This window comes from Martes martes (assembly GCF_963455335.1).
Source record: "Martes martes genome assembly, chromosome: 1".
NCBI lineage: Eukaryota > Metazoa > Chordata > Mammalia > Carnivora > Mustelidae > Martes > Martes martes.
The window spans coordinates 194,029,313-194,056,751 of record NC_137888.1 but is presented as its reverse complement, the minus strand read 5'-3'; the positions used below and the strand labels follow the sequence as shown (position 1 = coordinate 194,056,751).

General features: G+C 43.7%; 1 protein-coding gene across 1 annotated transcript in view; it reads left to right on the top strand.

Moving 5' to 3' along the window:
* The window catches only part of CACNA2D3 (calcium voltage-gated channel auxiliary subunit alpha2delta 3), an 866,841-nt gene that overhangs the window by 410,870 nt on the left and 428,532 nt on the right, over positions 1–27,439 (top strand). Inside the window, exon 9 of the mRNA XM_080820180.1 lies at positions 3,494–3,568. Within this exon, the coding sequence (XP_080676306.1) occupies positions 3,494–3,568 (75 nt within the window). The remainder of the gene's footprint in view (positions 1–3,493; positions 3,569–27,439) is intronic.

The window sequence follows — 27,439 nt, the reverse complement described above, 5'->3', positions numbered from 1 at the left end:
GATGGCGGAAGAGAATTCCACCTGGACAGTGAGGATGGTGTGCACTGCATCCTTTCCTTTTTTAGACAACTGATATCTGATTGTTTATGTAGGGATGAAGGAGAGCTGTTTATTGGGCTATTGTATCTTAGGGCTGGAGGAGATCAGATCTTCTGCTGTGAATTGATATGGCCATCCCGCATCATTGTTTCACAAAGTAGAAATCTAGAAAACATCCATTAAAATGTAGAAACTGGAAGGTTTCCAAATGGAGAGCTGCTGGGAGCTTGGAAACAGTTTCACGTCCAGGGTGCCTTTGGTGCTCCCCTAGGGAGGAGCACAGGGTAGCGTGGTGAGCACGCACAGACGATGGGCCTCCTTGGCACAGCCGCCCTGTGTGCACCGCTCCCTTGCAGGGACGGCTGAGCCCAACTCCCTCCGGTGATCCAGACCAGATTGCTCAGCACAGCTTTATCCTGATGCAGTCAAGGGAAATTAGTCAACTGCAAGCTTGGATGATGCCACTAACAAGCTGGCGGGGGTTCAGAAGAGCAGATTCCTCCACTGTGGCCACGGCTCACACAGTGATGGGGAGCATGGTTTTGATTACTGCACATGTTCCTCCCTGATGAGGGCAAGAACATCTTGGTCCTCTTTCCTTTCCGGCCCCCGCAGCAGTCCCCCCACGTGTACAGGCCTTCGCACTGGCAAAGCAATTTCTAGTCTGTTGCCTCATGGGACCCTCGCAGGAGTCCCTGGAGGGTAAACAGAAGATCAATTAGCACCTTCTGTTGGAGAAGAAAGCGGGACTTGAGGTTCAGTGGCTTTCCCAAGGCCACACAGGGAGTACGTGGCAGAGGCAGAACGTGGACCTGAGGGTCCTGACTCTCAGCTCAGACTCCACAACCCCAGGAATCAATATTGATAGTGTGTATGAGGCAGAATGTAGATAAAATTTAAAATTTTCCTGGCAAATGGAATTGGGAAGTTTGGGAGTGCAGGGTACAGAGCGACCAGGCGTTTCATGATGTCATGGATGGGAGCAGGGCCACTGCAGGTTTGGTTCAATGCTTCAGCAGCTCGGTCTTTCTGTGTGTTGTTCTCCATGCTTAACCTTGTCACCTCATGGTTGCAAAATGGCTGCTGAACTGTGAGGTGTGTCCCAAGTTGGAGGGAAGGTGGGAAGGAAGGCAGTGGGTAGAGAAGAGTTTTCCTCTAATGGCAAGAAAAAAATTCCCCGAAACTGCCCAGAAAACGACCCCTTATGTTTTGTTGGCTGGGAATGGGTCACATGACCCCTAGTTTCAAGGCAGGGTAGGTAAGCATGCAGCCATCAGAGGAGGAGGGGGTGGCTGTGATTGGCTCAGACCGCTTCTGCCCGGCTTTAGGAATGGGCATCTTGTCACCCTTAACAAGCTCAGTCAGCAAGGGAGGTGGAGAACAGGGGAATGGCTGTCTTTTTCCCCAGCAACTTCCAGCGTCAGCCCCATACGGACTGAGAACCCTGGAGAAGTTCTTCAGATTGGACTGTGACGTGCTTCCTGAACCCTCAGATGGTGTCCCATTTGTTGACTGGAAGTCGTGCTCCCGTTTGTCAATAGCTAATTTCTAGAATCACATAAATGTGTTTTTCCTCTGTGCCTCTTCAGAGGAGATCCAAGCTATATGATCATGGAGCTGTGACTTTTTCAAAGGCTCTGTGTGACCAAGAACAAAGACTAATGAGGGAGCCAAAGTCAGACTGATGAGAAGCACAGAGGCTTTGGGGGCCAGAGAGGAGAAATTGGGGGCTTTTGAGGTCCTGAGGTCATTGGCTGTGAGGTCAGACTGCCTGGGTTTGTATTTGGACTAAACCCCTTGTGGACTCCCCAGTGACTTGGGGCAAGGTGATCATCCTTGCTCTGCTTTGCTTTCCGCATCTGTAAAGGGGGCGTGGTTGGAAGGGCTTGCCACGTGAGGTTAAGGTATGCCATGAATGAAGTCTAGCCTGTGCCTAGATGAAGTGAGTGCTCAGTAACAGTGAGCTGAGGTCATTATTATCGCTGCTCCCGCCTGCTTTGCCAGCACCTTAGCACTGAAACGGGCTGTGTCTCTGTCACTGTTGGAGCAGCTACATGTCTGGTCCCCTTCAGTCTGTCCCTGCAGTATGCCCAGAGCAGTGGGCCTATGCTCATCCCTTTAGTCACTCACTTTCCTGTGCACAGCCCTCCGTGGTCCCTCACGGTGCACACACTAAAAGCCTGAACTTCTTAGCCAGACTTTGCTGGAGAGCTGGAGCTTTGAGAGTTGGTTCTGGTTCCTTTTCTCTGGAGCTCTGGGCTGGGCTCTTGATAGCTGGAGTGGAAATGTGATGACGTGCATTGAACACACTGTTCTTGGGCACTGACTGCGGGCCCAGCCCTGTGCTTGTCACAGGCAACACATGGAGGAACCAAGTATGGACCCTGACAATGTGGGCCCACCCATGGTAAGGGATCCAGGCACCAGGCTGTCAGAATTTGGGAGTTTACAGGAAAGGAGCCTCAGCTACACTGGAGGCATCTTCTGACAAGAGGCAGGAATTAGCTTGCCTGGAGGATGGATAAGAGTCAGCTTGGAGATGCCAGAGCAAGACTCCAGACAGAGGGTCCTGTGTGGGAAGAGGAGATGGGGTAGCCCAGAGGACAGGAAGGGAATCAGGGCTGGCTGGGGCTAAGTTTCTGGGGAGGGCTAATGAGTGAGGGAAGTTGGAAAGGTCAACAGGGCCAAGTGTCCAGAACCCTGCCACACCCTGAGAAGGTTTATCTGCAGAGCAGTGGAAAGTGTGAATGGGTTGGCAGGAAGTGACATGACCTGATTGGCATTTTAGAAGGACCCAGCCTAGCCCCAGTGCAGAGATTCATACTTAAATTTCCACTTCCTTGTTGTTAGCTTTGGACAAAAACAAATGGTCATATTCTGGGTATTCTGGGATAAAAAGTAATGGGAAGGCTGGCATTGGCCTGTGTGGAGGGTGGTGTCATGGCTCGTGGGTAGTGCTCTCACCAAAAGCTGCAGAGCCTCCCAGAATGATGGGGGAACACCAAGGCTTCTCCTTTCCTCCATTCTTTGGTCACACATGTGCGACCCACGCACAGGTCCTTGTGCTCCAGAAAACCAAAGACAGAGGCTGCAGCTGTATTCGCCCAAGTCTGGGATGCTCTTTAGGTCCCACCTGGGTCACGCACTGTCCGGCATGGCCACAGAGCCCCAGTGTTCGGAGTCACCCCTAAAGGATTGTCACTTAACTGTGTTTGCCCTTAACACTGCCATCTACCAGCACACGTTCTAGAACCTTCTCCCTCAAACAAGAGAAGACTATTGGGTGCTTCAGTACAATCTTATATAGGGGCACCAATGAGAAAGTCACCTAAGTGAATGAACTGAGCTTACAGTTCTGTTGCTTTTTTGTTTGTTTGCATGTATCCTTCAATTACCTAGTAGACCTCAAGTGATTAATTATGTGTGTCCTCTTGGCTGTTTCATCTCTTTGCAGTATAATGAGGAGCTTCACTACGTGGAACCTTGCCTGAACGGGACGTTGGTGCAAGCTGACAGGACAAACAAGGAGGTAGGGCCTGCCGCCAGGCAGGTGAATCAGGGGTGGGGGCACGGCCTCGTCCCCCTCACAGTGCTTGCTGACAGTAATTCCGTTCTAGTTTTTAGAAACTCATCAAAGTATTGGCCTTTTGTTGAGGGCCTTGGGACCCTAGTGCGTAGGACAGTTATGAAGAGGCACAAATAAAATCCTTGCAATAAAATAATGACATTGAGGGCAGAAGCTCCATAGTTCTGAAATACTTGTATTGTTTAATTTTTTTCTTGCTCTATGCACATCCTGTGTTATACCTGATACCTATGTTGACACCATTGAAAGAATATGGCTTTTGCTGAGATTTCAAAGAATATTGAACCTACTTGCTAAATATCTTGTTGCTCTTACTATAATTGATTAAATAATCTTTGAGGTAGCTATTGGAGTAACTTGTCTCCTGGTTGGAAGGTAAGCTTTATGAGGATAAAGATGATATCTGCTCCCTGCTATATATCCAAGGCTCTGAAGCATTGCCTGCTGTATAAATATTGTGAAACAAAATGAAGATGTATTAAAGGATGACCTTAGGAAGTGGGATAGAAATTGTCCTTCTAGTTGGAGCATTCTAGGAAAATTCACTGAACAGATTTCAATAAAATCTGTTTCCCCATAGCCGTATTCATTGTTTATTTTTATTTATCTTTTTTTAGAGAGAGAAAGCGAGAGAGAGAGAGAGAGCACACAAGTATGAGGGGAAGGACAGAGGGAGGGAGAGAGAGAGAACCTTAAGCAGGCTTCATGCTCAGTGCAGAGCCTGATGTGGGGCTCAGTGTCACAACCCTGAGATCATGACCTGAGCTGAGATCAAGAGTCGGACACCTAACCGACTGAGCCACCTGGGTGCCCCTCCCCTTAGCCATCTTTAAATTTGTCAGTGCAAAACACTGCAGCTACCACCATACCACCCCTTACAGGGCCGGGTAACGATTTAGGTCAAAGGTGTGGCTGTGGCAACAACAATATCACACCTCCTGGGACACAGAGCTGCCACTCTGTGTCATTTTGCTTTGTTATATCTTCCATGCAGGGCTGCTCCTCCCCCTGGAGAGCAGGCTCCCATGAGGTGGCTGAGGGCAGTGGCAAGGCAGGTTCCTGTGAGGCACTGCCTGTGCTGGGGAGATGCCGTTGGCTCAAAGGGACAGGGAGTGACATTGGTACTATCTTAGGTGCAGATGGTAGAAGCATTTGGTTGGGCATCTCTGAGGGAGTGACCAGCAGAGGATTGGGAGAAATTTCTTCCAGCTAGAATACAAAGTGAGAAAGAAAAATTATACCAGAGTCAATATCCAAGCTTCAATTCAAGGGGAAAGAAATACCATAATAAGCTTTATGTTTAGAGGGAGAAAAGTGCATGGTAGTTCAAAGAACAAGTGTATCTAGAGAATGTTTATTCATGGCCATTTTGTAGGGTAAGGTAGAAAAGAATGACTTAGACCTCCATTTATCTTTTTAAATAATTTAAATTATTTAAAATTTATCACCGAATTTTCCTAGGGACCTTCTCCTTGTTTGACATTGCCTGGGTCTGGATTCCACCTCTTCCCAATAGTGTAGCCTTAAAATATCCTCCAAAGCCTCAGATAGGTGTTCGGTGATGGTGTCTGCAACATGAAATAGAAAAGACGTTTTAAATGATCAAAACCTCCCTTCAGGTTGCATCCCAAATAAACAGGGAGCAGTGTGACGATTAGATATCTGAGGTCTTATAAAGGAAAAAAAAAAGTGTTAGGGAAAGTGGGATGAGCATTTATTTAAAATTGTCTTTGAAAATGTATGGCTATTACAGACTGGAGGGGTTTTGAATATAAAAATTTACCTGGCCATCTGATTCTGCCAATGGGGAGTAGCCACATTCCAATCAGATTCTCCCCCTTACAACTAAAACACCCTGGATTGAAACCTACACCCAATTATAGGAAGGCTGCAAGGTGAGCCGCCTTGACCTAAAGACATGGAGCTGGGTTCCTTGGGTCTCTTGTTGATTCCCACCATATTTCTGAATGGAGCACTCCAGAAGCCTCCTCCCTGTACCTACAGTAGGCAGAGACCAAAAATAATAATTAAAAAAAAATTTGAAGAAAAGCCTGTCCCTTCTAGCCAAACAACCAGGAAAGGGGTAACCTCGTAACAGAAAACCTTTGTGACAGTACCTTTCCTACTCCAGACGGACACCAGTGGAACAACCATAGAACAATCCTCCACAGTTTCAGCTGGGCTGAATGATAAATTGACCTTCTAACCCACCCCACCCACTTGACCCTCAGCTCAACAGAGACCAATGGCTAAGAACAAGATTGTTTAGGATCTGGAGTCTCACAATGTAAAACCCAAAATGCCCAGAATGCAATAGAAAACCCCTGGTCATTCCCCCAAACCAGAAAAATCACAACATGAATGAGAAAAGACAATCAACAGAAGCCAAGATTGACATGAATCAGATGTTGAAATTATAAAATTGCTTCAACAAACAATTAGGAATTCTCTTGAAACAAATAAAAAAAAAAAGAAAAGAAAATCTCAAAAAAGAAATAGAAGTTGTTAAACAGAGCCAAGTGGAAATTATAGAACTGGAAAATATAGTCACCAAAATAGAAAGCTCACTGGACCAGCTCAATAGTAGAGTGGAGATGACTGAAGATAAAATCAGTGAACTCCAAGACAGATCAATAGAAATTACCCAGTTGAACAGCAGAGAGAAAATAGACTGGAACAAAATGAACAGGGTCTCAGGGACATGTGGGACGATAACAGAATAGCTAACATTCATATCACAAAAGTCCCGGGAGAGGAGAGGGAGATCAGGACTAGATATATATTTGAAGATATATTGGCTGAAAACTTCCTAAAATTGGTGAAAGTCATAAATATATATATTCAAGAGCTGAACAAATTTCAAATAGGTAAACGTGAGTCACTCCATGGCAGGGCACATCACAAACATAATTAGACAAGGGGAAAAGTAACTTGATAGCAACAGAGAAAAAAGGACACATTGCTTAGACTACATATTTGAATGACAGCAGACTTCTCCTATGAAATCACGGTGGCCAGAAGGAAGTGGCAGAGCATTTTTTTTTTCTTAAGTATTGAAAGAAAACAACTGTATATTCAGTGTAAATGTCCTTAATAAGTGAAGGGGTTATAAAGACATATTCAGACGAAGGAAAACTATACAAATTTCTTACCAGCAAATCTACTTGTAAAAAATGGCTAGAGGAGTTCCCTAAATAGAAAGGAAAAAACAGAAAGAGGCTTGAAACTCCAAAAAGGAAAGAATATCAGACTGGGTAAAAATAGGTGTAAGTATAATAGAGTATCCTAATTATCACATTATTAAGTCCTACTGGATATTTGAAGCAAAAATTGTAGCATTGTTTAATGTAGAGCCCACTGTTGCTGAGAAAACAAGCCAATTATATTTTAAAAGTATGGAGGGTAAAAAGACCTAATTAGAAATAATATTTCCACCTCTTACTGGAAGTGGTAAATGCTGATACCAGTAGACTGTGATAAATTCCATATTTACAGTATGACACCCAGAGCAACCATTAAGGAAATAGTGAGAAGATGCATATGGGTATCTCCCAGTTTTTGAAAGTTCACTTTACACCACTTTGCTTTTACAAAAGACATACATTAGCACCTGTTTTTGCTAACTGAAAGATAGCTGAACAGGATTTTCACTTTTATGGAAAAAAGGCAAAAAGCAAAAATAGCATCCAGCATTTGTTTTGCAGTGAGCCATTATCAAGGCAGGATGCACCCTCAGCAGTGACAGTGTCCCTGCCAAGCTCCTTCCCCAGGAACCACACTCTGCAACATAGAATGAAACCTCCATGGCTTTGAACTGTGTCTGTGAGCATCTGTGCTTTATCTCCATTTATTTTCTGCGTCACTTAGCAAGATGTGTCCTAAGGTATCAGAAAAGCCTAAGAGAGATTATTTTTGGGTCCAGGAATGCATAACCATTTTTCCATATGAATTACTCGTAATTGCTTCTTTGCTTTATGCCATTTCAGTTTATGATAAGTTCCATAGGAATGTTCTATTTTCAGATAGTGGGGGGAAATGTACTTAACAAGTAATTCATGAGAATGTAAGAAATAAGACACAGAGGAAATGAATAGGGAAAAAAAAGATAAATTGGCAGACTTAAGCCCTAACATGTGACTAATTATCTTAAATGTAAATGGTCTGAGCACAGAAATTAAAAGACAGAGATTGGCAAGTGGATTTAAAAAAAGAAGTCTAACCATATGCTAACTACTAGAATTTCACTTAAAATACAATGACACAGATATGTCAAAAGTAAAATGATGGGAAAAGAAATACTATGCAAACATTTTTTTTTTAATCAGGAGCAGCTATATCAATATCAGATAAAGTCATCTTCAGAGCAAAGAAAATTACTATCACTAGAGACAAAGAAGGGCACTACATAAGAATAAAAGAACCCATCCATCAGGAAGACATAACAAAGCTAAATGTGTTTGGACCAAACTACAGAGCTTCAAAATACATGAAACAAAAACTAATAGAACTGAGAGCTGAAATAGATAAACCTACAATTATAGTTGGGGACGTGTATGCTTCACAGACAGTAACTAATAGACTACTAAAAAGAAAGTTAGCAAGGTTATAGAAGAACTGAACCACATCATCAACTGATAAGATCTAAATAACATTTATAGGACACTCTACCCAACAACAATAGAATACACATTCTTTTCAAGAACTCGTGGAACATTAACCAAGATAAAGAATATTTGGGGTCAAAATACAAACCTTAATAACTTACTCAGAGTTGTGAAATCATACAGAGCATCTTTTCTGTTGATAACGGAATCAAACTAGAAATCAATAACAGAAAGACAACAGAACAATCTCCAAACACTTAGAAATTAAGTATACTACTAAATAATGCATGGGCTAAGAGGACGTCTTGAAAGAAATTTTAAAAATATAAAACTGAATGAAAATGAAAAGATAATATATCAAAATATGTGGGACAAAGCCACCACAGTGTTGAGGTGGAAAGTTATAGCACTAAATGCTTATATTAAAAAGAGGAAACCCTCAAATTCATAACCTAACTTCCTACCACAAAACATTAGAAAAAGGAGAGGAAAATAAACCCATAGCAAGCAGAAAGAAGGAAATAATAAAGAGCAGAAATCAGTTAAATTGAAGCAGGAAAACCACAGAGAAAAATCAATGGCACCAAAACCTGGTCCTTCCAAAAAATTTATTAATAAAACTAATAAATCTCTAGAAAGACTGACATAAAAGGAGAGAAATCACAAGTCATCAACAATAGGCTTGAAACAGAACATTACTACAAAACTGAGGTCATTAAAAGGACAATAGGGAATATTACAAATAACTTTACACTAATAAACTTGACAACTTAGAAGAAATGAACCAAATCCTTAAAAATTATAAGCTACCAAAATCCAACCAAGATGAAATAGATAACCTGAATAGTCCTATAAATATTAAAGACATTGAATTCATAATTTAAAAGTTCCAAAAATAAACTCAAGTCCCAGATGGTTTCACTGGACAACTCTACTGAACATTTAAAGAAGAATTAATATGAATTTTACAGAATCTCTTCCAGAAAAATAGAAGAGGAGGGAAATCCCTCCAACTAATTTTATGAGGCTAGTGGTTCCCCAATAAACCATACAAAAATAGTACAAAAGAAGAAATCTATACTTTCCTGGCAGGGGAGACACCATGATGAGAAAAAGAAACCTATCAGCTATAACCCTCATGAAGGTCCTCATGAGGACCCTTAGAGTAAGAGTCCTCAACAAGATTTTAGCACGTCAAACCTAATAATATTTTTCTATTTCTACAGAATAATACAACACCACAAAGTAGGATTTAGTCCAAATATGCAAGACTGGCTTGACCCTGGTGTCAAATCAATCCATGTAATTCACCATATCAACAAGCTAAAGATGAAAAATCATATGATCATAGCAATTAACTCAGAAAAAAACATTTGATAAAATCCAAAACACAGTCATGGTTTAAAAAAAAAAAAACCAACTCAGCAAAATAGGAACAGAGGTAATTTCCTCAAATTGGTAAAGACCATCTACAAAAACCTACAGCTAATATCAAACTTAACAGTAAAGGTTTAAAAAACTTTCATCTTATGATCGGGAACCTGTAAGCATGTCCACACTCACCACTCTTCTTCAACATTGTGTTATAATTTCTAGTCAGTACAATAAAACTAGAAAAAGAAATACATAGCATACAGTTCTGGAAAGAAGAAATTAAACTCTCCCTATTTTCAGATGATATGATTGTATGTGTAGAAAATTCCCAAGACTCTACTGAAAAGCAAAACCTGAACTAAAAACTGAGTTAGGCAAAGTCACATACACAAGATCAACACACAAAAACCAGTCACATTTCTATATACTAACAACGGACGCATGGAAATGGAAATTTATAAAAACCAATACCATTTACAATTGCTCCAAAGAAATAAACTTAATGAAACACGTAGCTTCTATGTGATGAAAGCAAAGGAGGCCTAATTAAATGGAAGGACTTACCATGTTCATGGATAGAAAGACTCAATATAGTCAAGATGTACATTCTTGTCTAATTGATCTATAAGTGTAATGTAATTCCTATCATTCCAGCAAGGTTTTTGTAGACATAGACAAGGGTAGACTAAAATTTATATAGGCACAGGACCTAGAATAGAAAAACTACATGAAAACGAAGAATAAAAGTAGGAGGAATCAACTTACCCTATGTTAAGACCTGTTATGTAGTTACAGTAATCAAGACAGTGTGCTGTTGATGGAGGAGTAAGCATATAGATCAGTGGAATAGAAGAAAAGAATGCAGAAATATACCCACACAAATATGCCCAACTGATTTTTGACACAGGTGCAAAAGCTATTCAATGGAGGAAAAATACCATTTTCTAAAAAATGGTGCTGGAGCAATTGAACATCCATAAACAAAAAACAAACAAAAAAAACTACCTTGACCCAAACCTCCCCACTTAAACAAAATTTACCTGAGATGGGTCAAAGACTTAAATAAAAGTAGACAACTTTGACACTCTTTAAAAAACATAGGAAAAAATCTTTAGAATCTAGGCCTAAATAGATTATGCAAAAGCACAATCCATAAAAGGGAAATGTGATAAAATAGATCTCATTAATAAAAAAAAAAAACCAAAAACCTTCTGCCATGTGAAAGACCCTGATGAAAGGATGAATAGATATGTGGCTTGCAAATATCTTCTCCCAAGTTATATTTTCAAGTCACATATCTGAAAAAGAATGAACATATAGGGAATATACAAGTAACTCAAACTCAACAGCAAAGACAAATAATCTGATTAGAAAATGGTCCAAAGACATGAAGAGACACTTTACTGGATAGGGTAAACAGATGGCAAGTCAATACATGAAAAGATATTCAACATCCTCAGCTAGGAAAATGCCAATTAAAACCCCAATGAGATATCAGAAAGGCTAGGACAAAAAAAGAAATAAAAGAATAAAAGAACACCAAATGTTGATAAGAACATGGAGAAACCAGGCTGATGCGAATGCAAAACAGTATGACCATTCTAGAAAACATTTGGTAGTTTCTCAGAAAACCATACATGTAGTTACTTTGTGTTTTCAGCAATCACACCCTTGGGCATTTATCTCAGAGAAATGAAAACTTAATGTTCACACAAAAACCTGTATGCACATGTTCATAGCAGCTTTGATTCACTGTAGCCCCCGACTGGAAACTATCCAGATAACCTTCCGGAGGTGATTGGTTAAACAAAGTGGTATTTCCCTCCCACAGAATGAGTCTTTGAATCTTTGGGGAATTATCTTGAGAAAAAAAAAGCGCCAATTCCCAAATAATATATACTGCATGATTTCATTCATATACTGTTCTTGAAATGACAAAATTATAGAAATGGAGAGTAGATTAGTTGCGGTCAAGGGTGAGGCATGGGAATGGGAAGGGGTGAGAGGCTAATGGGGGGCAGCTGGAGGGATCCTTCTGGTGGGGGAAGCATTCTGTTACTTGACTGTGTCAGTGTCCACATCCCCGTCGTGCTGTTGTTTTGCAAGATGTAATTGGAGAATGCTGGGTGAAGGGTTTGTGGTGTCTCTCTGTTATTCCGACAATGGCTGTGGATCTCTAATTACCTTAAAATGAGAGTTGAATTAAAAATAATCTGAAATCTATGTGGAAATATTTAAAAGGGACTTTATCAAATCAGTGTGAATCAAATTTAGGTTGCTTTGGTTATCTTTTAAAAAGTACTAACCGTAGTGCAGTTTCTGATAGCAAGAGAGTTTCATGTCTTACCTTGTGGGCCTTTTTTTTTTTTTTTTTTTTAAGATTTTATTTATTTACTGGAGAGAGAGAAAGAAAGCAGGGGGAGTTGCAGAGGGAGAGGGACAAGCAGACTCCATGCTGAGCACCGAGACCACATAGGGTCTGATCTCAGGACCCCAAGATCATAACGTGGGTCTAAACCAAGTGTTGGACACTTAACCAACTAAGCCATCCAGGTGCCCCTTATGGGCCTTTTAATTTGGAAGAAATCTCAGAAGACAAACATTTATCTTCCATTGAAACATTGGGATGTTTTAAAAACCAAGGTGTGCTCCTTTGGCTATTTTTTTTTAAAAGATTTTATTTATTTATTTGAGAGAGAGAAAGAGTGAGCATAAGCCAGGTGGGGGAGGATAGGGGGTAGATAGAGGGAGAGGGAGGGGCAAGCTCCCTGCTCAGCAGGTAGTCCAATGTGGGACTCGATCTCAGGACACTGGGATCATGACCTGAGCCGAAGGGATATGTTTAACCAACTGAGCCACCCAGGCGCCCCTCCTCTGGCTATTTTGAACCAATTTCCAGGTTATCATCAAACAGATGTTAAGGCAGTGTATATTTAGGACTCAGTGTCATGTGACAAAGACTAGTGAGTTCATATAAGGCAAAATGAGAATTTATATCAACTCACCTAACTGCAAAGTCCTCGGGTGGAAAGACTGTATCCGTCACACTTTACACATGATGTCAAGGGTCACCCCCCTCTCCCCAGCTGCCTCCCCTATGTGCCTTCTGCAGACTCTGTTGGGTTCTGCGAGGCCAGATGCCCATTCTGGACCCGTAACCACGTCTCCAGAGTGTGGAGCAGCCCAGCTAGCAGCCTGGGCCAGGTGTCTGTAACTGTGGCCAGAAGGCAGGCCTGTGTTGGAAGAGCTGCTTGGTATTCCCGAAGGAAAGAACTCTGCGTACCCAGGCCAGTACCTAGGAGGGAGATGCTCGGGGGAAGCATGCATGCGTGAAGGAGGGAATCGATGGACCACCTGGGGGAGGCTTCTGGTTGCAAATCAGATTTTTCCATTTGTTTGTTTCAACAGAAGATCCACAAAACATTAAAAACAAAGCGTGAAGCTCATTACATTTTTTTTTTTTTTTAGATTTTATTTTATTATTTTGTTTTCAGTGTTCCAAAATTCATTGTTTAGGCATCACGCCCAGTGCTCCATTCAATACGTTTCAATGTAACCAGCACACTCTGAATTAGACTGTGGGTGAAATGATCGGATTCCGGCCTTGGCCGTCCTCATGAGTGAAGGTCACATCCCCAGAATGGCAGCTTGGAAGCCATTTTCTTGTGTTGTCTGTGAAATGGGGGACGGGGAATTGTAGCCTTCTGTACAAGCCTGTCCGGAGCTGGTGACGTGCGCGGTGATGCTAGCCTGCCTTCCTCTGTGCTCAGTAATTCTGACTGCGGTATGCCCGATCCTGTGGGAGCCTTCATCCTTCACTCAGACTTGTCCATGTGTGTCCTGACAAGCTCTCCTGACAGCCAAATAACCGAGATCCTTTCCTACCCATCCCTTTTCATCTTGGGATGGTTTCCCCGGTGGCTGCCGTAATGTTACTTCCAGTTAATGAAAGGGCTTCTGGAAGGTGACACAGGGGATTATTATGTCATGTACCTTTAGTTCAATGGTATCATGCTCTGGTTTTATAATATTCTGGTGACCTCCCGAAAAATAAGAGCTAGGTAATTTTAGGTAAAGCAGTATTTGATAAAATTCATTTAAAAAACTTGAAAACAGGAGTGGGGGCATCTCAGTGTGTCATGAACTAGAAGAAAAGGTTAGGGTAAAGATGCTGGCCTCCGTCAGAATAAATTGTCCTGGTTCAAAGATTTCCTGTGATTTTGCTTGAAATAGCCTATGACACATCATCCCTGAACAAGTGATCTCTAGGTTCTAAGTTTTTGTTTTTGTCTTTTAAAGGTATTGTTTACTGTCTGGAGAGAATTTTACTTTGTTGCTTTATGTACCAGATAACCCACTTTTTTTTTTTCTTTAAGAAGAAAAGAACCATGACAAATTGAGTGAGCCTGGAGCTCAAATATAGAATTCAAATGAGTAAACTCTCATCCTAATCTACTTCAGACCTTCTGAACCATTCATTAGACCTAAAAATGAACCTTCTGTGGTCTCTCTGGGGGGAGGGAGAAAGGAGGGTGCTATGGTTTTTCCCTGGTTTTATAAGGAAGCTGTTCTGAAATTCACTGAATTTCATGGCTCTATTTAAGATTCTTGTGCGAATATTTGTTGCAAAATCAACCAATCTTAGCAATCCACGTAACTCTCATCTTCCTTGGCAGTTTTGATCTTTTCCTGTGGAATCAAGAGACATTGAACCTCTGTGAATTGACAAAAGTACACATCCAAGTTTCTTGGTTTTTCACAGTCCTGCTTTTTTCTAGCCTGAGTTCTGTCAAAAGAGGCACCCTGCATTCTAAGACTTGCCACCCATGGCGTTCTGGGCATCTAGTGTATGTGCCATTGATATGGGGATAAGAGATATGTGATGAACTGTAAGCAGGAAGTAGCCCTCCGCCCATCACTGAGTGTTGGCTGCCCACGCGCCAAGAGAGAACAAACACCAACCCACTTTTATTCAACTCAAAACTAACAAAAGGTAGTGAGAATTGCGTTGCTTTTAAAATGTCATGAGTACTTTAGAAATAACTCACATAGAGAAAAATTTGGAACAACTTAATGTAAATAAATTCTTCTAGATCCAATATAACTTCATTCCCTGCAACGTTAAACAAGAATAAGATATGTTTATGTATATTACCATGAAAGAGTAATAGGGGTATGTAATTAGATTAACTATAGACGTGCTGTTCTACAGCAGATTTCTAGACCATATTCATCTTGCATAACTGAAACTTTATACCCATTGAATAGCAAATGTCTACACTGAGCCCCTTTTGCAATCAGAAATAAAATATTTTTTAATAATTACTTTCTTATTCTTGAAATTAATGCAGATGTTTTACCAAAAAAAAAAAAATTCTATAGGTCTCTGAATACTAACCCAATTGTTTCCCTGTGGTTCTAAGAATGTCCCTTCTGCTAATTTCTAGATAGGTTTTTCTGAAAAAAAAAAAAAAATCAGAAAATTACCTGATCTGCTTATTAAGGGGAAGAGATATAGCCATATTTTAATTCCATATCACCTTGTGGGTTTACATGAATTAGAATACTGTTACTAATTTTCCAAATTCCTTGTGTAGTAGCCCTGTAGAGTTAAAGTTATCAAAATGAGGATCTAGGGACTGTTTCTAGAGGAAGTGTGTCCTAGAAGTAGTGCTCAATTATTTCCCCCTTTATATCTTATTACATATTTATGTTATTTGGTAAAATTCACTTGTTTGAAAATAGCCAAACTACTACTGCATACTTTGGGTTAAAACCATTAATACAGTACAAACATTTTTTTGTTAATCTCCACTGCAGGATACTGTGGTGATGGTGAGTTCCTTGTATGAGTCTAGATCAGGGGTCAGCAAACATTTTTTGTTCAGGGCCAGATAGCAAATATTTTAGGCTTTGTGGGCCATGCGGGACCTGCTGTAACTACTCAACTTTGACACTGTGAAATGAAGGTAGCTATAGGCAATACATAAATAAAGAGGGCAAGGCTGTGTTCCAATAAAGCTTTATTTACAAAAATTGGCACAGGTTCATATGGACCTTGGGCTATAGTTTGCTGATCACTGGTCTAGACTGTGGCCAAGACTAGAAGGAGAAATCTGTTATTAAATAAAGAACATACATTATAGTCAGATTAAAATTTTTCTGGAGTGGCCACACTGAAGTTGGTTTGAGAGCTAGAGTAGAGCGTGTCATATTCCTTCACTCTTCTCATTTAACTTTTATGGCCAGTGAAGGTTTGGGCAGATCTGAACCTTAGACCGATTTTTTTACTTTGAATAGACTAGCCAGTTCACGGATTACTGATTTTCTAATTCTGTGTGAGCAGAGAACTACTTAAGGGCAAGAAGATGTGGCTGCATGTTGTGAATCGTGGTGGGTAAAAAAATAGTACCATCAATACTACAGCATTTTAAAATTCAGAAAATACTTCTCATTTGATTCTCCTGGTTATTTCCATTGTTATTCCCAACTTGCACATCTGGAGTCCTGGGCCCAGAAGCTTACAGTCAGCTGAGTGGGTAGAGGACTGAGAGATGGGGATACAGAGTAGCATGAAGGACTTGGGCAGGTGGACGCAATCCGTGTGTACAGAATCCCATCACTAGTACCCATCTTGTGTTCCAGGTACTATCCTCCCACTCCCCTCACTATCTGAGCAAGTAGGGTCACTTCCTCACACGGCTCAACACTACTTCCTTCTACTACAGTCTTACCGTAGAGAGAAAGCCTCATTCAGATATAGGTTGTAAGAGAAAGCCATTGACTACGGTGTGTTGGGGATGTCTATGTGATGAGATACCCTTACTCAGCAAAAGTGTCCTCCCTAATAGAAAGGGCTTGAACCACGTGCCCGTGAATGATAGTACAGATATTTGTCCAACATTTTTCTCTCTCCATGTGGGAGTCCATTGAGTTCTTTATCTTGAACTTCTCTGTGGCTGCACATGGCATGTCTGCTGTAAGCCGTGTGTGCGTGCGTGTGTGTGTGTGTGTGTGTGTGTGTCTGTATCTGGTCCTCTTGGTTCTACCATTCAGCTAACAAGGTGACTATCGAAGCAAAATGCTGTCCTGTGGTTTCTTGGTGGTGGTGAGCTAATGGTTGTGTTCCTGCCATTTCCACAGTGCCTACCCAGGAAACACTATGGAGACTACCTTTTATAAACTCTGTCCTCTAGTGCCCATGCCTTGATTTGCCCGGTGACAGCTGTTCAGGTCCGGTAGCCTTGCCCATGTTTCATCTCAGCATCCCATCGAACACTCAAATGACCCTCCTCTCGAGGCTAGAGCTTCCTCTCTAGTGCCCTGTCTTGATGTCTCAAGTTCTGTGGGGCTTTGGGGTGACAGAGATAAACAATGATCAAACCCAGATACCGCAGGAGGTAGTTTCCCAGATGCACTCAGATATCTTATCATAAATGTTCACACATCATTCACCCAGAGAATGCAGATCCAATCACTACTTAGACTCCAGTGGGGGAGAAAAGCTACTTACCTTCTGTGGGGCCCTTCAACTCTCAGAGAATGTTGACTCTTACCTGACACACAGATTTTTTTTTAAGATTTTATTTATTTATTTGACAGACAGAGATCACAAATAGGCAGAGAGAGAGGCAGAAAGAGAGGAGGGGAAGCAGGCTTCCCGCTGAGCAGAGAGCCGGACTCGGGGCTCGATCCCAGGACGCTGAGACCATGACCTGAGCCTAAGGCAGAGGCTTTAGCCCGCGGAGCCACCCAGGTGCTCCCCTGACACACAGTTTTAAGCAAATTGAGTATTAGCTGACACTGAAGGGAAAGCAACTGGGTGAGGAGGACAGGGCAAGCAGAACTATCTGGAGACACTTTTTTCCTCTCAGCATTCTCCGTCCTGGGCATGGTTCCCACGTTTATCCAGATGCCTAAAATGTAAACCTCCAAGTCCCACTGGGTCACTTCCTCAGTCTCCAAACCCCACTGATTCTTCCTCTTCAAGTCTCCAGGCTCTCTCACACCTCTGCTCTAGGTTCCTCTCTCCTGGTCCTGTGCCCCACTGGCGCCATCTTCCCTGCCGCCCACCAAAGGCCTCCATACAGTATTCCCTGCCTGAGGTCCTGCCTCACAGCCCATCGGCTTCTGCGCTGGAGGCAGAGGGTCCTGCCGAAGCCGAGTGCTGCTCTGTGCCTTCCCTGCTTTCCTTCCTTCATTGCCTCCCTGTTGCTCATGGGATAAGGGTAAACTCCCTATTAATAACTAGGAGGCATACGTCCCCCTAGTATTAAGGGCCAGATAGTAATATCTGCCCCATTGGGGCCATCCCCATGTAAGCCTACTGTCAAGGTTCAATTGGTAAGGAATATCCCAACTTGGATGATTGCATTATGAGATTTATCCGTCTGTCTGTCTATGTGTTCTCCTCTCTTGCTGTTACGGCATTTTACCCCAACCCCAATCCTCGGTTATGTCCCTTTCTCTCCCTCCCTCCTTCCCTTTCTTTCCTGATCCAGCCATGCCGAAATCCCTCTAATCTTGAGGCCATTGTGCACCCTCTTAGAACCAGGCCTTTACACAGGTTCTGTTTCCTCTGTCTGGGACATACTGCTTCTCTCACCTCACACGCCCCCTTTGCCCAGTGAACTGGTTTTCATCCTCTGATCCCAGATAAAATACCATTGCCTCTAAAACACCTTCCTTCCCACCCACAAGAGGGCTTGGTGCCCCTGTGGTTTCCCCACGAGGCTGTGTGGTGACCTGGCTTCTCTTTGCCCTCCCCACTGGCTGGGGCCTCCTCGATGATGTCCTACTGTCCTGTTCCCAGCTCATCCAGTGCAGCGACAGGCCAGCCCTGAAAGGGCACTGAAGGAAGGAAGGAGCAAACCAGATCAAGTCAGTCTCTGGGTCAAAACCCTTTCATGGTGCAGCTAGAATGAGGGAGCACAGGCCTTGGGGGATCCCGCCCCGCTGGTCTGCACTCCCCCTGTCCTCTGGACACACAGGGCCTCCTGTCCTTTTGTTTGCCTGCCCTCCACCTCGGCCCCCTTCCCAGCAGCTCTTCCTCCTGGAAGACGGGGACATGCTCCTTCATTTCTGCTAGATCTCAGTGCAAAGGCCACCTTCCCTGACCCCCTCGTCCGTGCTTCTCTGCTCCCACTCTTGCAGCTCTTGTGACAGATGTTTCTTGCTTTTTTTTTTTTTTTTAAGATTTTACTTATTTATTTGATACACAGAGATCACAAGTAGGCAAACAGGCAGGCAGACAGAGAGAGAGAGAGAGAGAGAGGAGGAAGCAGGCTCCCCGCCAAGCAGAGAACTTGATGTAGGGCTCCCTCCCAGGACCTTGAGATCATGACCTGAGCCGAAGGCAGAGGCTTAACCCACTGAGCCACCCAGGTGCCCCCAGATATTTATTTCTCTTTTCTTTACTTGTTCATTTGTCTGTCCCTTACCCGCCTTTACCACAACCTGAGAGTCTACTCTGTAGCCTCTGACGCTCTGCATTTTATTTGAGAGCTGCGTCTCTTAGAAGGATCTCGATCCCAAGAAAGCTCAGATTACTAAGTATGTGAGTAAAGGGATAAAGGAATACAAGTTTTCTTATGTGCTGTAGTTTAAAATGGAGCCTCAAGGGGCACCTGGGTAGTGCAGTCGGTTAAGTGTCTGACTCTTGGTTTTGGCTCAGGTCATGATCTTGGGGTCCTGGGATTGAGCCCCGTATCGGGCTCCACACTCTGCATGGAGTCTGCTTGGGATTTTCTCTCCCTTGGCCCCTCCCTCTCCTTCTGAAATAATTACATCTTTAAAAATAAAATAAAGTAAAATAAAATAAAATTTTAAAAAGCCTTAAGTCTTTAGTAAAAGGAAAAGCTAAAAGTAGGCAAACCGACGTTTGAAAATGGGAGCTGACAGCCTGATATTTGTGGGCAGGGTGGAGGGGTGGGAACCAAAAGCCACTCAGGTATAACAGGCAGGAGTACATAGGCAGACACTTGGGGCGTCTGGAATTTGGGGGAAATTGACAGCAATGTACATATATCCAGTAGTGTTACTGTGTGGCCTGGCGATTTGAGTCACTGGGATGAATTTAAATTATCCTCAGTAGTCTCTGTTTCAGAGAGAGGAGGTAACTTTAATGCATGGTGGGTAAGAACTAGGCAAACATGCTGTGGGTCCTGGCCACGGGACCCGCTGTGGGACAGGGTGTCACCTCTGAAAGTCACCCCTTCCCAGTCACAGAATCAATGGTACCCTCCCTTCCTATACCTGTCACCCCAAATGGCTGACATATAGAAAGATGGAATGTATGAAGGATAAACTGAACTTTCCACAATAAGCCACTTTCTGGAGCATTGCTCCTAGAGGAACCAGCCTTCTGCATCAGGTTCTCACATGCATAAATGACCTCCAAGCCACCCACCGTTCCACATTTCTAATGGGAGCATCCACTAAGCTAGAGTGTGCTGTCCGTGATTTCACAAATATTCAGTTAATCACAATGGGAATTTTGCCTTAGAATGTGACACAGAAGTTGGCTGACACTTGGAGGCACACAAGCTTTTGGTCATCAGTAAATGTAACAATCTTTGAGTAAATGTGACCGAATGTCCGAGGGCATCTAGCCCACACCGTAGACCACTCCAGAGATGTGTTCAAATAATACTGTGGGGGGCTGTGGTCAAGAGGCTGGAGTTTTGATCAGCATCAAATGTCCGAGAAACTCCTGTCTTACATGAACATCCATGTGATTTTTTTATGATAGGTAGATAGGAAGATAGGAAGGGAAGTGCAACAGGCAAGAGGTCCCACTGTGCATTTTAAAACCCTGCCCTATCGAGTGGCTCGATGGTACAGCCAGCTTGGCTCCTGTCTTGCTAACGAGCTAGAACATCGTGAGTGTGGTCAAGATAATGGGAAGACAGGCACGCCCTTCGTGCTTGGGTTATGACTCCTCACCCACTAAAGCCTTGTCTTATCTCTTCTTTCATTTGGACATCACTGACTCTGTGGGAGAGGAAATCATGCCTTGCAATCTCATTTTTTTTTTTTAATTGTATGAAATGAATCCTGGGAGCCTTGCTCAGAATAAAAAGCTAGTGGGAGGAACCACCTTACATTGCTGTTTTTGTAAATCAAAACATGGTCAAACATTAGACATTTCCTGGGAGTGCAGTGCAATAGTTCAGTGTTTCTCTTACATATGACTGTGGCCCATCCTTGTTAATTGGAGGTGACCTCAGATGTCACCCATTAGCCCGTGTGCTCCCAATTTGGTTGTATTGCCGATTCCATTAATATCACTATTAATTGTATTAATGAACTGTGCAGGAGTCTACAAGGACATAAAAAAAATTCATTAATAATTTGAAAAGACAACCTGGCAGGCAAAATGAAGGGCTTTCATGTGAAGATTGCCCCATCGGTGTGGGAAAGATCGAGAGGTCTGCTCTCTATCTTCAGTGATTTCTGGGGTGGGGATCAAACCTGTTGTTTTTGCCAAACCTGGTTAAGGTGAGCTATGAGAAATCGCTGAGGGTTTTGATGCCACAGGACCGTACCCCGTGCTTGTTCCTGAGGTCTGGGTCTGGATGCAGTGTGAGCATTAACTATCCTGCCCGTTAGCCAGCCTGGGGAGGGACTGGCTGTCAGGGTCCTTGGCTCAGCCAAGAGCACAACCACTGAGCCTGGGGAGGACCCTGATGCCAGGCCCAGACCCTCTGCTCTGCCCGCCGAGGGCCCTGGAGGAGTGTTGGCCAGCGGACGTAGGCTCTGCAGAGCCCCAGGCTTTGTGGTATTTAGTTGCCCCAAACAGCTGAGAGTCAGGTGGAACTGAATGCATTTCCCAGAGCAGAAGCTGCTGCCTCACCTGAACCTTGCCAGCTCTGCATTTCCAAGCCTTTGGGGGATGCAGCCTGTCACCTCCCGGGAGAGGAGGGGTGATGCAATCAAATGGCACGCTTGGATAGAGAGCCTACAGAGAAGGGAAGGAACCACCTCCCGCCTAGCTCCCTCTGGCCCGAGCCCGCTGAGCTTCCCTCCTTGGGTCCTGTGGCTATTCCAGCAGCTGTCTCTTCCCCATGAAACACACTCGCTGCACGCAGCAGGAGGTATTCCCACCTGGGTCACTGTTTCTTCCTTATCTCTACAGAGAGAAGATGTTACTTACAAGGTCTGCCTGCAGTCCAGCAGCTTCCTCGGGTGTTTGCTGCGAGCTCTTGCTGGGTTGCGCTGGACTGACCTCATCTAGCAGCTAGCTGGGTCCCCCCGGGGTGCATCCAGCACAGATCAGCGGGCCCCAATGGGAGCTGAGTTTTCATGATCATTCCACGGGGTGGGGTCAGAAGCCATGTGCCTGGCTTTTCCTCAAGGACAGGTTTGTCAAAGTGCAGACGGCCAGGCACCTGAGGAGTGTGCTGTGAGCCAGCCGGGGGGACACCTCGCAAACGGAACCTCCTGCTGCACTTGTTTCTGGCTTTCCTTGCTCACCAGCTCTCGGAGCCTCCCCCATGAAGGCTTCACTGTGCATCCATCTCATGAGCCGGGCTTGGAGGGTGCAGGTCTTAGAACGGGTAGCTCACCTAGTCCAGCCCAGACCCGCCATCTGGAGCCTTCCCTGTCATCACACTCTGGGATGCTGCACATGAACTTCCTGCCCCTGAGTTTTCCAACTTCTGATGCTTGGTCACTGATAATCAAATGAGTGTTGGGTGTCTGGTTTTTTTTGGCAACTCCCAGGTCACATGCCCGAAGTCTGGCACTTGGAATTCTGTGATCCAGAGTCGCTAACCAATGCCACACACTCACCGTATGTGCATCCTAGATGCGTCCTGCCACATGAGATTGGTTACATTTGGCTAAAAGCACGTTGAGTTAGATATTTTCTTTTTTTTTTTTTAATTTATTTATTTGTTAGAGCGAGCAAGCGAGCACAGGCAGACAGAATGGTAGGCAGAGGGAGAAGCAGGCTCCCTGCCGAGCAAGGAGCCCGATGCGGGCCTTGATCCCAGGATGCTGGGATCATGACCTGAGCCGAAGGCAGCCGCTTAACCAACTGAACCACTCAGGTGTCCCTGACTTAGATATTTTCTAAATTCCCATTCTGGTCTTGGAGGTAGTGGATGATCAGAACTTGGGCCTAAGAATCTCATGCATGGATTTCTAAACTACCTTGAATCTTCTAGATCAGAGCCTTTCAGCCTGGAGCCCCAGGATGTTTCTAAAAAAAAGTATCCAGGGGCACCTGGGTAACTCAGTCGGTTAAGCATCTGCCTTCGGCTCAGGTCATGATCCTGGAGTCCTGGGATCAAGTCCCTCGTTGGGCTCCTTGCTCAGTGGGGAGCATGCTTCTCCCTCTCCCCTAGTCCCTACCCCAACTCGTTTTCTCTTTCTCTCTCTCTCTCAAATTAATAGTAATAAATAAAAACTGTGAGCACACACACATCTTCTGATCTCTATTGCCATTGCTGATCCAAGTTTTGGAGCCTTATTTAAATGTATGACTCAGTTTTGGAGTTAAAATATTAAATATGAAATTCCGTGGTTATGAGTTGCTTTCTAAATATCTTCCTTTTTTACTGATGCTCAACGTCAGTTAACTTTAATGGTCAGCACATCAAACTTACAGTCTTGAAGGACTCTGTGAGCAGTTCCCAGTTAAGGAAAAAATGCTGTACTCTTCTTTTAGCCTCTCAGGACATTGCAAAATAAACCCAGGCATTGGTGCACATGGGTGGCCTTTATATAGGACAGAAATTCCGTGAATGGAGACAGTCTTCTCACAGAATGTTAGGCTTCTGTCCCTCTGTCTGCCCAAGCCACAGCTGTCATCAGGACTGGCTACATAATTTGCAGCCCTGGTAAAAAGAAAATGCAGGGCCCCTTGTTCAAACATTAAAAATTTCAGGATGGTGACAACAGAGCATTAAACCGAGAATGGGACTCCTCTGCAGATGGGTTCATCTGTTAAGACCAACCCTGGGATTCATCTCAAATGTATTCGCTCTGAAAATCAATAGTCCCTTTTCTCTACCTGTTCCTAAGACGCCTTCGAAAGAACATGTATGTAAAAAATAAGAGAAGAGTCTTGAGCTACCCTAGAGATTTCTGAAGTAGGTAGACTGAGTTTTAGGGTTGTGTCTGTATTATGATTTTAGGCAGTATAACATTTGTTTCCACTTTGCTTGCCGTGCTGTGAAAGTAGAGGAGACAACTCTCCCACCCCCGCCCAGGAGGGGTTCTGGATTGGGACCCTTTATAACACCAGCCCCATAATTGGGGATTTGAAGCAGTGCAGTGTCTGGGGTTGTTTACGTATTGCTGTTGTCTGAAGTTGAAAGTGTTGGTGGGTGGTCCCCCTCTGTTCCCTGTCACTAGCAACAAACGTGTGCAAGGAAGAAATCACCGGGGGATGCGGACAAGCTTCCGTCAGCTCTGCCTTAATGGGTGAGTCGGCCCCATTTGCAGCATAGGCAGAATGAATTAGGGAGCTGGCCCCGCAGCCCACTAGGCCCGCAGAGCTCCTGCTGGTGGCTCCTCCCCGGAGGAAGAGGTGTTGTCCCTGCTCCCTCCTAAGCAAGGCTCCAAGGCTGCTGGTTTCATGACTGTGTCTAGTTCTTTTATTTTCTGAGAATTCCTCCCATCCCTCTGTCCAGTCTCCCTTTCACTCAAGGGCCTGCCCCTCCCAGGTTAGCACTGGAGGTCTTCCTGGCTCCCTCAGAGGCAAGCACTGTCTTTTCTTTCACTGTCCCCAGTGCTCCAGGCCCAGGGTCGTACGGACACCCAGCGGGCCCTTGATAGCATGTCTATCATCCCAAGGGGCAAGCTGGTGTCGCTGGCCACTTGGAAGGAGGCTTTGAGCCCAAGATTCCAAAATATGGCATTGTTCCGCAAATACAGACAGGCTGAGAAGAGAAGGTCACCCACAGCCATGAGACTTTGTCTGTATAATGATGCCTTCACAGTATTTATTAATTATTTTTATCGTGGATCATATACAAAATAATCAAGAACATGGATAAGCAAAAGAAAGGAAAATTTCAAAGTCACATTATAGTCCTAGTATAAAAACAAAACAAAACAAACCTGTAATATTCTTGTGTTTATCCGGAAGGTCATCCTATCAGGTATATGTGCTTAAAATAAAAAGGTAGATTGTTGGTTCTTTAAGTGCCTTTTAAAATTAACAGTAAGTTGTGATAACCCTTCAGACCCAGAAATGGGCTTCCACAAAATTTCGGATGGCGACGTAGCATTCCAGCCTCCCCTGTTGTTGAAAAATATAGCTTGCTTTCTTTTCTCTTTCTTTTTTCTTTTTTCTTTTTTTTTTTTTTGCTATTTTAAATAGTGCTGTGATATAGATATTTATATTTAAATCTATATATGAACATTGGAGTATTTGCTTAATTAATTCCTTAGAATAAATTTATAGAATTGAAATTGGGTCAAATAATATTTAACTTCCGCATACATGTAAGGCTTTTTATATGTATGAGTTTGTTCAACAAATATTTGAGTGTCTGCCTTGGGCTGGGCCCCATTAGGGCATTGGGGTGTACCATGGGCAAGACTCATGAAGTCCCTTCTGTGGAGGTGTTACGTTCTGGTGTGAGGAGATTGATAATAACTAAACTGATTATTAAACCAGAACTGTAGACCCCAGTAATAGCAGCATTCACACCACTAGCGGTGATCTCAGCCCTGCCTTTGGAACATCTGCCAGGAGTCTCGAGTTTCTGGCATCCAAACCCACCTTCCTCGCCCGCATCTTCCTCATCTCAGCATATGGCAGCCCCGGACTCTCAAGAGTCAGGCCTCCAAACCTGCCATCCTCCTTGTGTTTTCTCCTTCCTCCTGCCTCCAGCGAGTCCTGCCACCTCTGTCTTCCTCAGAACCAGAATCTGCCTTACCTCACGTCTTCCTTCATGGTGCCCTGGCCGAGCCACCATGCTGTTCCCTGTAGTGTGGCAACGGCCTCCTGACTGGTCTCCCTGCCAACACTGTTCTCCACCCCCGGCAACTCCTCAAGTATAGTCCATTCTTCACTCAGCAGGCAGAGTGGTGCTTTATCTTTTGAAAACAAAGGTCAAATCATGCCTCCTGTGTAGGTAACATCCTGAAGTGGCTCAGGGTCTTAGACTAACGGCTATGAGGATCTACGTTACTGGTCATCCTTCTGTCTCAGACCTCATCTCTCCGTTACCTCCCGCTCACCCAGCTCCAGCCACACTGGCCTCCATGCTGTTCCTTGGACCCACAGAACTTGTTGCCATCCTGGGGGTCTTGGCACTTGTGTTCCTTGTGCTTGGAGGGATGTGCCCATATAGTCATGTGACAAGCTCCCTCATTGCCTGTCTCTGGTCAAGAGCTGTCTCCCCAGAGCCACCTTCCCAGCTTCTCTGTTGGAAACTGTAGCCTTGTCATCCTCTTTCCCTATGTCACGTCATCCAGGGCACTTACCCTAGGAATTCTGTCTTGTACTTGGTCATTGAGTGTTTCCCTCATATATTCGAGTACAAATTCCATGATGGCCTGGTTCATAATAGGTACTAATATATGTCTGTTGAAGTGATCAAACAAACACAGAAATAAAGAACCAAGTGTTGTAAAAGAAGATAGTGGAATAAAGTGGTGGAGAGCAACTGGGTGGGGATGGGTTGGCAGTCAGGGAGGGCCTCTCGGAGGAGCTGCCTGCTGGAAGGGGATCAGCATGAGAGAAGGCTGCATCCCACTGCCTTGTCAGAGGCTGGCTGAAGCCATGTCGTGGCGGTTCTGAGGAGGTCACGTTCTGCATACAAATCTTCTAGAAGCCCGTGGAACGCATTACGTAGGGGAATGGCATGATGTGATATACATTCAAACAAACAAACAGGAAAACAACTCTGAGTGCTATGAGGAGAATGGTCATATCATATAGAAAAGCAGAGGGTTCTTCTCTGGGTCTCAGTGCAGGAGAGGGGTACCTTGGAGGGAGCAAAAAGTGAATGGGTTTGGAGCATATTCTGGAAATAGAATTGGATTGAGTGAGGTCAATAATGATGGAAAGAAATTAGATATGCTTCAGGGGGACTGTACTAATTTCGGTGGTCATATGGGGGGTGTCCAGGACTGAGTGAGGTTGACTATTCATGTATACTATATGATCATATATTACACAGTATCCACATTCTTTATGAAATACTGTATCTACAGTGCACTATGTGATGACATACAAAGGAATGTCAAAGTAGATTAGCCTGGTTATAAAGTTGGATGGACTGAGTGAGAGCCTCGTGTTTCTTCACCAGAAGGGTTTGAATTGTTCTGAAGAGTTCATGTTAGCATCATTCCAAGGAGAAGAGGACCAGTCCGGATAGATTATAGCACTCCCAAAGTTCTCTGAAGAGGAAAGGATTTAGCAAGTAATATGGGTTAAGCAAGTAATATGACTCTTTCTCTACATAAATAGAAAATGAAAGAAGGAGGAAAATGTTGAAGGAAAGGAGTAATGAGTTAATAAGATAATAATAATAATACCTGGTTCTTTGAGGGACACAAAGTGTCACAGAGGTATCTTGAAAGGACCAGATGTGTGAAAGGATATTCTAAATCATAAAGAACTATACTAATGCAAATCACCGCTTTTGCAATTTTGGGGGCGGGGCATACCTTGTTGTAAGTAATCAATGGTGGTGATTTCACTACACATGCTTCTCCATGAGAGACAGCTTCCAACACTGAAATATCTATTGCCATGATTGCAACTAAATTTGGGTTTGTAGAAGGGATTTCAGGAACAGCTATGATACATCAAACATCTAAATTTTACCCTGCTAAGTCAGAATAAGATTCACTTTTATTGACGAAAACAGTT